A 13751-nucleotide genomic window follows, 5' to 3' on the forward strand; every position below is an offset into this window, starting at 1 on the left:
TATACATAGTTTTCAAAGCATATGTATGTTGATGTACTTTTGTATTAAACTTTCTGCTAATAATATACTTGTTCCCATGGTGTACTAGATGAACATGAATAGGGGTCACTATCCTTTTGTTTAAGGCTGAGCATGGTTTATTTACTATATTAGTTTCCTGTGGCTCTAACACAAACCCTGTGGCTTAAAATAACAGAAATTTATTCTTGGAGTTCTGGAAATCAGAGGTTCAGGACCAGTATCACTGGGCCAAAAAAGCATGTCTGCACAGTCACACTTCCTTTGAGGGACTAGAGGTAAATCCATTCCTTGACTCTTCCCGTTTCTTGTAGCTGCTAGCATTCCTTATCTTAATGAATACATCATTTCAGTTGTCAAAGCCAGCATCTTCAAATCTGTGTTCTGTTATCACATTGCCTTCTCTTCCTTCTGTGTCAGATCTGCTCTTTCTTCTCTCTTATAAGGACACTTGTGATTGCATTTAGAGACTACCCATATAATCCACGGTAAACTCCCTATCTTCAGATCCTTAATCACATTTGCAAAGATTCTGTTCCCAAAAAAGGTAACATTTGTGAGTTTCCATGGATTAAGAACTTCTGTCTTTGGGGGCAATAAATCTTCTGATATATTTGCCCTGTTCACTTTTGCATTAGTGACTGTGTGGTGGGATTCTAAGTGATGTATAACAGTGTGCTTTTCTCTATGTTCACTGACACCGGAATGAGGGTGCTGTAAAATAAGTGAATGCTGGAGATCTATAAACTAAATAAGACTTTAAGAGAAATGCCATCTAAAGAAGAAGGCTTTGGCAAGTAGAGCTCAGAGAGGGAGCTCATAACTTCATGGTAATACCTCACATAAATTAAAGTAATGTTAATTGTCTCCCCCAAAGCAAGGCCATTAAGCAGCTTACTGCTCCTACTTTTAGGATTTATTTTGGTAGTTCTTGTGGTCCTACCTTTCCAATGGTATTTTACTTTTTACCCAGAAGGGATATAAACACCTCCTTGACAGTCCTTTCTGGTATATTTCATCTCTAAGTATAACAAGAGGAGGAAATAAATGACCAAATAGGTACTGATAAGCTCTGCAGAAATCAAAGATGAAAGTCTCTAGAAAGATGTCATCATATGGAGTTTCATTTGAAACACAGTTCCTAATAAGTGGAAAGAAAAAATCTGAATACATTCCCTAGTTATGAACAGCTAAACTGTCAGTGACCTTGTCACTAACCAGGGAGGAATGTTATATTTCCTTTTTTTTTTCCACTGTGTTGAGGTAAGACCCTCTGAACCATGAAAACAGATGTCTCATTTCTTTAAAATATTTATACTCATCTCCTACTATGTGCCAAATATTATGTGCAAAGCTCTGACTCATACAATTGCTTTCTTTCTTCCTGCCAATGGCTTTCCATGTAATTTTTAAGTCCTCAAAAATTTGCGAAGTTCTATGGTTGGTCATTTACAACTGAACCAAGGTCACGAAAAGACAGCTTAGTTGTGGGGGTGGTGAGAAAGGGGAAAAAAAAAAAAACAAGAATGCTAAGAAGTTACATAAATGTCCTCTAGCACATTCCCTGTTCTGAGGGCTAATGTACTGTAGCAATTCATCAGTCATTCTAATAGTCTTTTAACTTCTGTCAGAAAGCCTACTAAATGCTAACATCTTAAATGTTTAATATTCTAAAACATATTTTCATTAATCATGCAAATTATCTGGGTATCCATATTTTACAATAACGCTCTTCAGAGATCGAGGCCTAAGGCTTTCTGAGAGACCCATGTTAGTGGATGATACTGCAGATGAAATATAACTTAGAATTAATGAATTTTAGAAATGAAAAGTTGCTGGGGATATTTTAGTAGCTATGTACTATCATATTTATTTTAAAAAATGGTATAATGTTAAATACTTCTGATTAGGCAGCAAGCTGCTAAAATATACACTTAATTCATTCTTTTTTTGACATAGGTGGTGAATGGGTGTTAATGTTGGTAGACGGTATATTAACCTAAGAAAAATGACCCTTTGTTTCATAGCAAAATGAACTGTGGGCTCAATTGTTAGAAAAGGATAGAACATGAGTTTCTTGCAGTCAGGTTGGCCTGGACTGTGCCATGAAAACCTCTGTTTATATGCTACCAGTCACCTTGATTCCATGGAGTCTTATTTGCTTGGGAAAAGGAGAAATATGTGGGTGGGCACCAGGAAACAGATAGGTAAGGAATTGAAAGGGTAAAGGCGGTGAGTTTTGGCAGTGTTAATAGAAATGCTTTATCCTGAAACTATTTAATTGTTAGTAGGGATAGGGATGGAGGTATAGAAATGACCTGAGACATGTAAACATAGTGATATTAGAATCACAGAGCAGTGCTCATTGGACTCAAGAACATGACCTAAGTAACTGGAAGTCATGAGCGATGGTGGTGGATCAGTGCACTAGACCAGCTCCCAACAGGAAACAGATGGTATAACAAAACTAGGGTAATTCAAGGAGGCTTAGGTATAAAGGGACTAATTACACATGTGTGGACAGGGTGGAGAGTTGGGGACCTGTTAAGGTCTGTGCAGGTAGTGAGAACTAACAGCCTCAGAGCTATTCTTAAACATGAGCTGTAGGAGATGAGAGAAAGAGGCAATTACCAGACTTTGAAGGAGCGAGTCATTACAAAAAGTCACCTTTGGGGGACTAGTGACCTTTGATGAAGGGAGACAGCCAGCACAAGGTGACCTCAGGGAGAGAACAAATACCCTGACTTTACTCCCCTCTCTCCCTTTGGTCTCCAGATGGGGCTTTCCATTCATTGAGCCTAACAGGAACCTGAGGGCATTTATGATCAAGGATATAGTTCATTAGGTTAGCCTCCCTGAGTGGATACCAGGGCTTCACAAGTGGAGAGTGAGAAGCACCTAATTTTCATATGAATGTACTTCTTTTGTTATCTGACCAAAATTTTAACCACCCTTTGAATGAATGCTTTCCTTATGTTTCTTTTTTTATGGCAACTCTCTTTCACAATATCACTTGATACCATATTCATTACCTTAACAAAACCACCTAGCTAAGTGTCATCCAGACAGTTCATTATTCAGAACTTTATTCTGAACATTACTATACAATTCAATTTAACAGGGTGCTTTTAAAGACCTATAGCCCATGCTGATAAAGGAACACTAAAGTCTTCACTTTTTTACATAGTTTGTCCTTTAATTATTTTTTTGTAAAATATTTAACCATTTTTTCCCTGAATCATGGATTCTAAGGTGCAATAAAAATCCAAAGGAAAATATATTTGTTGCTATCCAGAAAGACTGATTTTTTTTCCAGATCATTTTCAGTGATTTCTGCAGGAATGAATGAGTAAAGGTTTCAAGAATGAATAGTGGCAGAAAACCAACTTACTGTTGTACATAAGTCTGTGCAGCCCCCGGGTACAAGTACTTCTGTATCTCCTTTTGTTGAGTTCTCTCTTTTTTTTTATGAATATGCATATTGGAGGAAAAACTTCCATCTGCTCTCTTTTAGCTGATTCTATCACATTTTTGAGCTGTGCATCATTATAGAGCTTCAGAGAAAGATGATCATTTACATTACATATGGATATAAAGGAGAGAAGGAGTTGATGAATTGCAAACAAGTATAATTTATATGGACAAAGTGTGCCAGAAGTGCTTTTCACCCCATTTTACTCTGCAAATGGAATGATTCCTGCCCATTCACTTGGCCTAGTGCCCAAGAACTCAGAGAGGAAAATGATCCTTTAGCTTATGCATCAGGATTTCACCTCTTGTGAAGAAATGGGGCTTTGTACTCAGGCTCACCAGGGACCCCAGAGGTCAAAAGGAATCCCTAAATACACTAATGTCATTTTTTTTTAGGTTCTTCTTTAGTGGCTTCTGTGTATGGTATTCTGTGTATGTGAGAAGTTTATATGATCGAGTAGGAAAGTGGGGGGCTGTGGGGAGTGTTAAAGAAAAGCTCATATTATTCTGGTAACTCCTCTCTGCTCTTCGATTTCCCATGATATATCATTTGCCTAAATGCCCATAAGCTTTGCAAATATATAAATCTACACTGAGGGTGTCTTTGCAAGGACTTCTCTGTTGGCTATAATGCAATCATCTATGATTCTATGCTGTAAAACCCAGGACCCAAGGTATAGTAATAACCCCATATCTTTTATTTATTTAATATAGGCATTCATTTAGATATTAATCATTTATTCTTCAAAAACGATTATCATGATTATCATTATCATGTGCCAAGAGTGAGGAATCGGAGTTAAATACAATATAGCCTCTACTAAACTGCCAGGAGTAAAGAAAGAAAAATTCTGTCATGCCAAAATGGTGATTTATCTGTAAAAGTCTGTTAAGTCAGCTGACTCCCTCATTGCTGCTGGACTACACAGTTATCTTAGCCCTCAGGCAATTTGTGTCTGAAGAATTTCAAATCACTACAAGATCATGCCAGTATTATGGTAGCATGTGCACTGCTTTGATTTTATGTTCAGATATTAATTTTTATGCACATATAGCATGCATTGTGCTGACTGCTTTGAACACACCATCTCATTTAATTGACAATATGGGATATTAGTACTTTATATATATATATAATAGAGGGAAAAATAAGCTCAGAGGATTAGTACTTTAATTATATATATAATATCATATATATATATATACACACATATATATAGTAGAGGGAAAAAATAAGCTCAGAGGATAAGTGACCTGCCCAAAGTTACACAGTCCTCAAACCAGGTCTCTTGTCGATGTGTTTAGTCAACATTGGAGGTGGTGAGATGAAATCAGTGGTAGGATAAGAGGCAGCATAAAGTGAGGGTTACTTCTGTCTTATTTCCATAACCAAAAACCTGGTCAGATTTAAAACTGCTGTTCTTTTGCCTATATTTTTTCCTTATTCATTGCTCTCAACCTTTACATAATTTTAGCAAGACTTCCCACTTTATGAAGAGTACTTGAAGTTTGCATGCTGATTAGTTATACAGTTTTCTTTATCAGTGGTGGGGGATGGAAGTGCGTGCATATGTGGGGTGATGGAGTATCTAAAATTTCATCACATTATTTTTCTCAGAACTTATGCTTGTAACGGAAGTTTCTCAACATGAAATGTCATCAATTTGGCCTCACTCAGGAAGTTGCAAGGCATTTGACTATAACCTCAGTGAACTGGACGTTGTCTAAAACCTGAAAATCTTTAGCTGTCTGTGCCTGTCATTTTAGAAGTTTCAAAAGTTATTTTATTTCTTAATTAATTCTCCTTGCAATTAAGTTGATTAAAAAACTTATGACATACTTCAAGGTGAAGATACATTTGTGTTTATATCAGCAATAGAATGGGAGGGAGGGAAACCAGAATTTAAATCATCTAATTTTTGCTTTTATCAAAAAAGTGTTACAAAGATTTTATCCATTTTCTTGAAATAAAACTTCTCTAACCATGCATCCTGCCACAGCATACTTGAATCTGTAAATGTAGGCTATCCTGGGGATCAGAATAATCACGGCATTCCAGAATGGTTTTTACACAACATTTCCATACTGAAAAGCTCAGTTGATTCCAGTGTAAGGCTGTGGTAAGATTTTGATCTGGATTATCTGATACAAAAGGCCTTTATTCAATAGTCTTGGACAGTATATATATATATTCCACGTATAAATATTCTTGAATTATTAAATAAATGAGATTGGGACTTTGGCCAGGTTTCAGCCTAGAAACATAAAGCCAGTATAATCCTCTGATAAACATTAAAATATCAAGCCTTGAACCACCTTCACATCTACTCTTTTATTTTTAACTTAATTTTTGTGTTATAGTAGAATATGTTGATTTACAATGTTAGTTTCAAGCATAAAGCAAAGTGAATCAGTTATATACATATATATATCCATTCTTTTTCAGATTCTTTTCCCATATAGGTTATTACAGAATATTGAGCAGAGTTTCCTGTGCCACAGAGTAAGTCCTTGTTGATTATCTGTTTTATATATAGGAGTGTGTATCTGTTAATTACAAACTTCTAATTTATCCCCGCCCCATTTTGCCCCTTTGGTAGCCATAAGTTTGTTTCACATACACTCTTTAAAGACTTAGACTTATGTCTCTCTCCCAGCTAACAGTAGAAGGTGTAATCCCTCAACTACCTCACAACCTTGGATGGATGATTTACTTTTCTCCTCCTCTTTATCCAGCTTTCCATGGTCAAGGGAAAAACCTAAAGAGGCTGAGACTAGAGCTGTGGAGATCAATAGGTAAAGTGAAGGCAGGAGTGCTCCCTTAATGTGGTATGTACTTCTGCTACACATGGCTTTTCAGTGCTGTGCTCAGTGACAGGGCCATCCTACTGGCAACTCCAACCCTTGGGGGTCTCTACTTTGCTCCTTTCTTCTCTCTTTGCGGGAATCCAATTTCTCTTCCTCTGCTTCAGTCTCCTCAAGGCTTCTGCTGCACTTCTGCTCAAAAGTATTTCCCTAAATTCTTGATTTGATATCTTCATTTTGAAGGGATTAAAGTTGTGACTGAGTAGGTTTCACAGGTAATTTCCACCATTTTGCAATCAGGAAGTTCCTTATATGCTTCCCAATCTGCAGTTTCCTGGCATCTTCATAAAGAAGCTATACTGGCTTGACCTCCCTGAGACAGTAGGTTGATAAAAGTTTAAAGATTATGGTCAGTGGTTTTGCTGCATCCAAGGAGGCCCTGGAATTATCTTTTGAAGTGGTAGTCCTAGCAGGAGTGGGACCATGATGGAGCCAGCATGTTGGACATCAGAAATTTAAACAATCTTTTCTGCTTTAGAGAGGGAAGAACAGAAGTAGACAAATGCTCTTCCCCTGACCTGGGCACTACATCTGGAATCAACTCTCTCAGATCTGGAAAAATATACTAGAGATTAAGAGTGCGATGCTGTCCCCCAGCATTTGAAATAACACTTTGTGTTTACTTATTTTTCCCAAGGTGTTTGTTTTATTTATTTAAATCACTTTTAAGTCACTTTGGAAGGCCTTTACCTATAAGTTGAGTAGATCAATCTAAGCATAAATATGGAACGTATCATATGGAAATAATAATTATATTTAATGCACTCCAGCAAAACAACCTTAAATGCCCATTCTGTACCTGCATTACTTGGATTACCCACTCTGCACCTATATGCCAGATATTAAAAAGACCAAACAAAATAATCTCTGTCATAGGAGGTCACAGTCTCCTGGAAAGACATGCATCATACAAATAGATAAAGTATAATATGATAAGTGTTATAACCAACAGAGATACACATTGCTATGGAAACACAAAGAGGAAAACACTAAAGAGCATCATGGAAACGTCAAAGAGTAAGTGATTTGGGGTGATTCTCAAGACAGAAAACAGAGGGAGGTTTCTGGATATAGAAAAGAGCAGGGGCTACTCCAGGAAAAGAAAAAAACATAAGAAAAGTTGTAAAGTGACTTCAAGGAATTACAAGTTAATTCAAGGAATGGCAAGTCAATTGTTAGAGAGGGTAGAGTGAGAGTTAGGAGAGGAAAGACATGATACATAGAGTGCATTAAAAGTGGTTGGGAAGGACTTTCTACATCCTGGAAGGTTTAAATATTATACCAAAGACAATGAGAAGCCATCAAAAAGTTTTAACCTGGAAAGTATGTGGTTAGATGTTTGTGTTAGAAAGATCCTTCTGGAGACTCTGTGGAGGAGGGATTAGAAGGTAGGACATTGATAAAAACAGGTTAGTTGGAAAATTACTGCTTCATTTCATACTTGAGATTGTGAGTTTCCAAAGCAAGACAGTAACCCTGGTAATGGATACAAAGCCATAGATAGGAAAGCATTTCTATAGGTAGGATCCATAGGGCTTGATCACTTATTTATCTGTATGAGAAGAATATATGTGAGATGAAGCAAGAGATTATTTTCTGTGCTGAGTAACTGGCTGGGTGTACCGGGTACTACTAAAGAGAGAAGTAGATTAGCAATTAAACAGGAGAGACAAATTTGCAGAGAAAAGCAAGAATTTGGGTATGTTGAGTTGAAGCTTCCTAGAGTACAATGGATTGAATTGTATTTCCCCCATCTCCTCAAATTCATATGTTGAAGCTTTAAGTCCCAATGTATGATTTGGAGATAGGTGTCTGGGAAATAATTAAGTTTAGATCAGGTCATGAGAGTGGGGCCTTCATAACAGGATGGACACCCTTGGAAGAAGAAACACCAGAGAGCTTGCTGTCTCTCTGCCATGTGAGGACACAGTGAGAAGGTGGGTATCTGGAAGCCAGGAAGAGAGATCTCACCAGAACCCAACATGCTGGCAACATGATCTGGGTCTTTTAGCTCCCAGGACTGTGAGAAAGAAATTTCTATTGTTTTAGCCACTCAGTCTATGCTGGTTTTTGTTTGTTTGTTTTTATGCCAACCTGAGCTAATACATAGAAGTATTCAGGAAGCTGGATAACACAGATCTGGAGTTCAGAAAGAGGCTGAGGTGAGGTAACTGATTCAGAAATCATTTACATTATAGAAATGACTATAAAACTTGTCTGGTAGCAGGTATTTTGTTACTTTAAGTAATGGTAGTCTGGGAAATACCAAATGCACATGGTTCTTTTTATTAGTAAAATTAGAGCATTTCATAATTAAAAATATTTACACAAAGATGAAAGACATGTATAGTTATTAAAATTAGTTTTACTCAATAAGAATTGACAACATATTGTTATCTATAGTGAATAGGTGAAGAAATCAACAAAAACCAGTTACTAAAAGTCCACTATGGATCAGGATAAAATGCCTTCAATATTAACTTATTCTTTCCTAGTAATTATAAAAATGAATGTAAAATGCTGCTTGGACAATTGGTTAAACAGACACATGCTCCATTACTATACATTCAGTAATGTACACAAATTCAAAACTAGCAGGTATAAAAAGAAGAGTTTTTTGGCAAAATCATTTTGTACTTATAAAATAAAGCCAAATAAAACTTATACCTAATATACCACATTATATCTCACTTACACTATACTTTTTCTGTTACAGGCAAGTGAAATATTAACATGTAAGCATTTAAAGTAATAAATATACAAGTTCCCTTTGTGGCTCAGTGGTTAATGAACCTAACTATGATCCATGAGGATATAGGTTTGATCCCTGGCCTTGCTCAGTGGGTTAAGGATCTGCCATTGCCATGAGCCATGGTGTAGATCACAGATGCAGCTCAGATCCTGTTTTGCTGTGGCTATGGCGTAGGCCAGGCCGGCAGCTGTAGCTCTGATTCGCCCCTAGCCTGGGAACTTCTATATTCTGTGGGTGTGGCCCTAAAAAGAAAAAAAAGAACAACAACAACAAGAAAACCCACTATACTTTTTCTGATACAGGCAAGTGAAATATTAACACGTAGCTTTTAAAGTAATAAATATACATATTATTTATAATACTTATAAATGTTAGAGATATGACCTTTTATGTACAATCATTCCCCTTAAAACTTTTTTTGTATCTACAAATACTTTTCTTCTCCTATTTGATCTTTTAGTTCAAGAAGAGCTTAAGTGGAACATATCTGTAGGTATAGAGTTGAGAAAGTGTGTTTAGTCGATTGGCTCTGTGATAGCAATCTTCTGTACCATGTCAGATAGATTTTCAGACTCCAGATCTTCTTTACCATTATCTGAATTTTCTGATGAGATATAACAACCAGAGTCCCTTGGGCAGTCATCTAACTGTGACTTATTTAAGGAGATGTCTGCGCTAAAGGATGGGGGCATGGATTCATTTTCTTGCTCTTGAACAGCTGCAAATGGAAAAAAAAGAGGGCATCAGTTAGGAAAAGCCAAGAACAGTTTTATTCATATAGTCATTCATCTTCAAGCTATTTTAACTGCTCTAATCTTGACTTCATTACAATTGAAACTTCTGTAAGTAAACGATATATTTATTTATTATATATATAGAGATGTTTACACTCAAATATCCAAGCCACTGTTTTCTTAGAAGACAAAGTTTGCCCTCTCTTGCTCACTTGCAGTTTCATGGAATTTATGTGAAATGCTTACATAAGTGAAGATCAATATGGACCCTCGTTTTACATTAATGATAAGTTGCCAGAGAAAGCAGATTGTATCCACAGTGTGACTGATGCCTTGTCCAAATACTCCTTAAAGTAACATTGGAAAAAGTCATTCGTAGTTTAAATGTACAATTCAAGCCAACAGTGAGCTTTGTGAATAATTCTAGAATCATGATAATGTGGATTAATGAATAAAAGATCACTGTGGGCAATGATACATAGTTAGGCGTTCAATAACTTAGAACTTAACTCTTATAACTTAGAGTATCCAGAATTTTCCTGTTTGCTTTCATCAGAAATGTGGACATAGAAACCAGATTGCTTCTAGATAGTAAAACACTATATCCATTGCATCTACCTTTTGTAGTTTCTCTTCTACCTCTTTTTTTATAGTTCTGATTAACAATTTTTATATTCATGTAGGTAATTCTCTGTCATCAAAGCAATATTCTAGATTCAACTTATCTTTTTAGGACAAAAAATTAATATTACAGATATAATGGAAGATAGTTCTAAAGAACCTAAGCAGCCCTGTCGATTTACTCTTCTCATGAATCTTTAGCGTCAGTGTTCTCTTTGTCAATGTGAAGTCTCTTTCTTTGTACTTCCTCACACCAGGAAATACGTGTTTCTCTGCATCATGACAAGAGTTTCTAGGAGAGGAGATGGATCTTAGGTTACCACCTCTCAGTTCTGTCAGCATGTCTTGCTATTTCCTCTTTCAATCTTGGGGCTCCTCCACTTTGGACATTTGAAAATCCCTACACTGGAAGAACATACATTTCAAGGTGGAATAAGACCTCTGCCTTCACAGGCTCTACACTTCATCCCATTCCAGTGAGGGAATCCTTGGAAGAGGAACTTGTATAATTTTCCTCAATAGACTCATAAGTAATTATCTTTTGAAAACCCGCCCTTTATCTTGTCTACACATATCCTGATTTTAATTGTATTTCCTGGGCTTCAGATATCCTGCCAACATTAATTTATGGTCCACTGTGTATCCAGTTGTTATCAACCTCTATTATAAGAGAGAATTGATCCTCAGTGCCTTCACATCCTTATATGTAATGAATTAAGTTCTTATAAATGAATGGTACTAGTTATGTACCTTTCAAGAAGGAGTTGAGAAAAGAGTCACTTAAATTGTTTTCTGTGTTCTGTGGTTTATATGCGTAACAGATTGAGAAAGGTTGGAAAAAATGATAAAAATAATATTTCAGTCTACTTATCTTCGAAATGACTCATGATAGTTCTTTTAACCTTTACCTCAAAGTTTTTATTTGTAACGACGAAGCCACATGTATGCCCTTCTGAATCTTCCCCACATTTGCCACAACTTAACTGTGGATTCAAGAATCAGAAATTTGTCTAATGCCTAGTTTTAACTAGTTTTAAGTATAAGGAGCTTTAACTTTAATATACACCTGTTGTGATTGTTATGTTAAAATGTTAGCTATCATGAAGCATTTTCTCTTTATCAGTTATAACAACCTTTAGGTTTGGGGAAATCTACTTAATATTGACTAGTCTTTATGAGTATCAGCCATTCATTTTTGTTTCCAAGCCCTTCTTTTAGGAAAAGGCAGCACTGAAATGGGACTTCATTCTCTAAGAAAAACTTTCTCTTCTTCCTCTGCTTTTCAGTCTTATTGCCAGTGAAATGAAAGAGCCAGTTCTGTAATCCTTTATGCAAGTGTTTTTGGAAAAGGCCAAAGGAATTAGTCTTTTTGCAGTGCTTCCTGCCGCATCAACAGTGATCACCATGTTTGGAGTGTGATCCTCTTGAGTATGAATAGTTGTGGGGATAAGGCTATATTTCTCTGGATGATATTTGGGCTGACTACCTCAACACAAAATTGAAAGAACTGTGGGATGGATGGGGCGCTTGGGGTTAATAGATGCAAACTATTGCCTTTGGAGCGGATTAGCAACGAGATCCTGCTGTGTAGCACTGGGAACTATGTCTGGTCACTTATGATGGAGCATAATAATGTGAGAAAAAAGAATATATATATATATGTATATATATATGTATGTGTAACTGGGTTACCACGCTGTATAGTAGAAAATTGACAGAACTATAAACCAGCCATAATGGAAAAAAATAAAAATCATTATATTAAAAAAAAAATTGAAAGAACTGGATTCATTTCCTTCATACTGACATCCAAAACAGGACTTGGCATAATGAATAACTGCTCCCCAAACCGTGTTCTATTTAGGTTGATCACTGATTGTGGGGCGCTTTACACAATATAAAACTCAGGCTTAAAGAACTCTGATTTCCAAAATTAGCTCCTTTCCTTTCAAAGAATAAGTACTTAGCTTGTTATTTCATACTCAGAAGTCTCTATATGTTCACTTCAAAAGGTCACAATGTAAACAAATGAAAATCTGACTTTAACGGAGAATGTGTCATTTTTTAATATTAGTAATAAAATGCGTTTGTTTTTGTTTCCACCTGAGAAGTGCTATATCATATTCTCCAAATTCTAGGAGTGGTTTGTTTTAAATACAGGTTATTTATTGTAGAAACCTTTCATCTGCAATTTTGATGGTAAAAGGAAATAGTTTCTCAGTATGAAAGTTACGCTGCACAGTAATTTACAGAACAGCAGTAATTTGCTAAATGATTTCCTACTGAAGTGAAAACATAACTATGCCTCCTCAAAAGCTTCCCACCAGGCTTGCAATAATTTTAGGCAGGTGATCAGCTGGAACCCCTCAACTGTAACTATAAAAAGAAAAGGCAGGTCATTAAGTTATATTATGGAAATGAAAACTAACATTCAGTTTTTGTATTTGGAGGGTCAAGATTTTCCACTCCTTGTTTTTTTTTTTTCTTCGTCTTGACACTAATGACTTAGGGATTGGCACAAACCTAGGTCTTGGTGGTTTTTCCAGCAGAGGGGATGAATTCATCCTAATATATCCACATTGTCATTTTGTCCCTTCATGTGGCCATGAAACGGAGTAAAGCTAACCGGCCTACCTAGAAATTGAAACTATAACCTTAATCAGTTTTGTCCCATGGTCCAGTTGTCTGAGCTAACGAGGCAAGTAACACACTGGAATAGGAAACAGTTTGCGGACAAACTTACAGACTTGCTATAGGATATGTGAGTTCATCTTTGTACACCAAAATATTTCTGACAATAGGTTGAGTTTAAAAATTAGTATATATAATTTAATTATTCCATTCTTAAAATTGTGTAAAAACATAGACATATATTTCACAAATGAGAATGTTGAAATTTCAGATTTCCTCTATATTTCTCACATTGTCTACAATGTTTTATATTTTATTTTAATAAAGAACAAAAATACTTAAATAGTACTATTTTTTAATAAATCCCATGGATGGCTTGCAAATATCCCCAAATGTATATATTTTCAAATCTAGGCATATTGGAGAATTATTAAATATTTTTATAAAGGGTACCCATAATTGCTACTAGCTAACAGCAGGCATAAATAGAGAAAGCAACTCAAAACAGTTCTGTACTTTATATAATGAAGATAATTATTTTAAGAAATATTTAGGAGAAATTTTGTCATAAAGAACTAATTTGAATATTAAAATATTTTATATTTTAGCAAAAAATTTATGGAATTGTATAAAGCCCGTAGTTCAAAAGTAAGGTCATT

General features: G+C 35.9%; 1 protein-coding gene and 1 long non-coding RNA gene across 11 annotated transcripts in view; one reads left to right on the forward strand and one right to left on the reverse strand.

Annotated features, from left to right (window-relative positions):
* The window catches only part of LOC102161811 (uncharacterized), a 277061-nt gene that overhangs the window by 101207 nt on the left and 162103 nt on the right, over nucleotides 1-13751 (forward strand). Inside the window, exon 5 of one of the 9 annotated variants that reach the window (XR_014824999.1) lies at nucleotides 5936-9380. The exons of the other annotated variants lie outside the window; for them this stretch is intronic. This is a non-coding gene — a long non-coding RNA (uncharacterized LOC102161811). Of the gene's footprint in view, nucleotides 1-5935; nucleotides 9381-13751 lie in introns of those variants that run through there. 9 annotated transcript variants of the gene reach the window in all.
* SAMSN1 (SAM domain, SH3 domain and nuclear localization signals 1) overlaps nucleotides 8618-13751 on the reverse strand; it is a 47428-nt gene continuing 42294 nt past the window's right edge. For both annotated transcript variants that reach the window (XM_021070816.2, XM_021070815.2), the window contains one exon: nucleotides 8618-9824. In XM_021070816.2, coding sequence (XP_020926475.1) covers nucleotides 9622-9824 — 203 coding nt within the window. In that variant the 3' untranslated portion in view covers nucleotides 8618-9621. The remainder of the gene's footprint in view (nucleotides 9825-13751) is intronic.

Source organism: Sus scrofa, chromosome 13 (genome assembly GCF_054392235.1).
Source record: "Sus scrofa isolate SSC_HxYL_T2T_F1_AM1 chromosome 13, Sscrofa_HxYL_maternal_Yorkshire_Landrace_v2.0, whole genome shotgun sequence".
Taxonomy (NCBI): Eukaryota; Metazoa; Chordata; class Mammalia; order Artiodactyla; family Suidae; genus Sus; species Sus scrofa.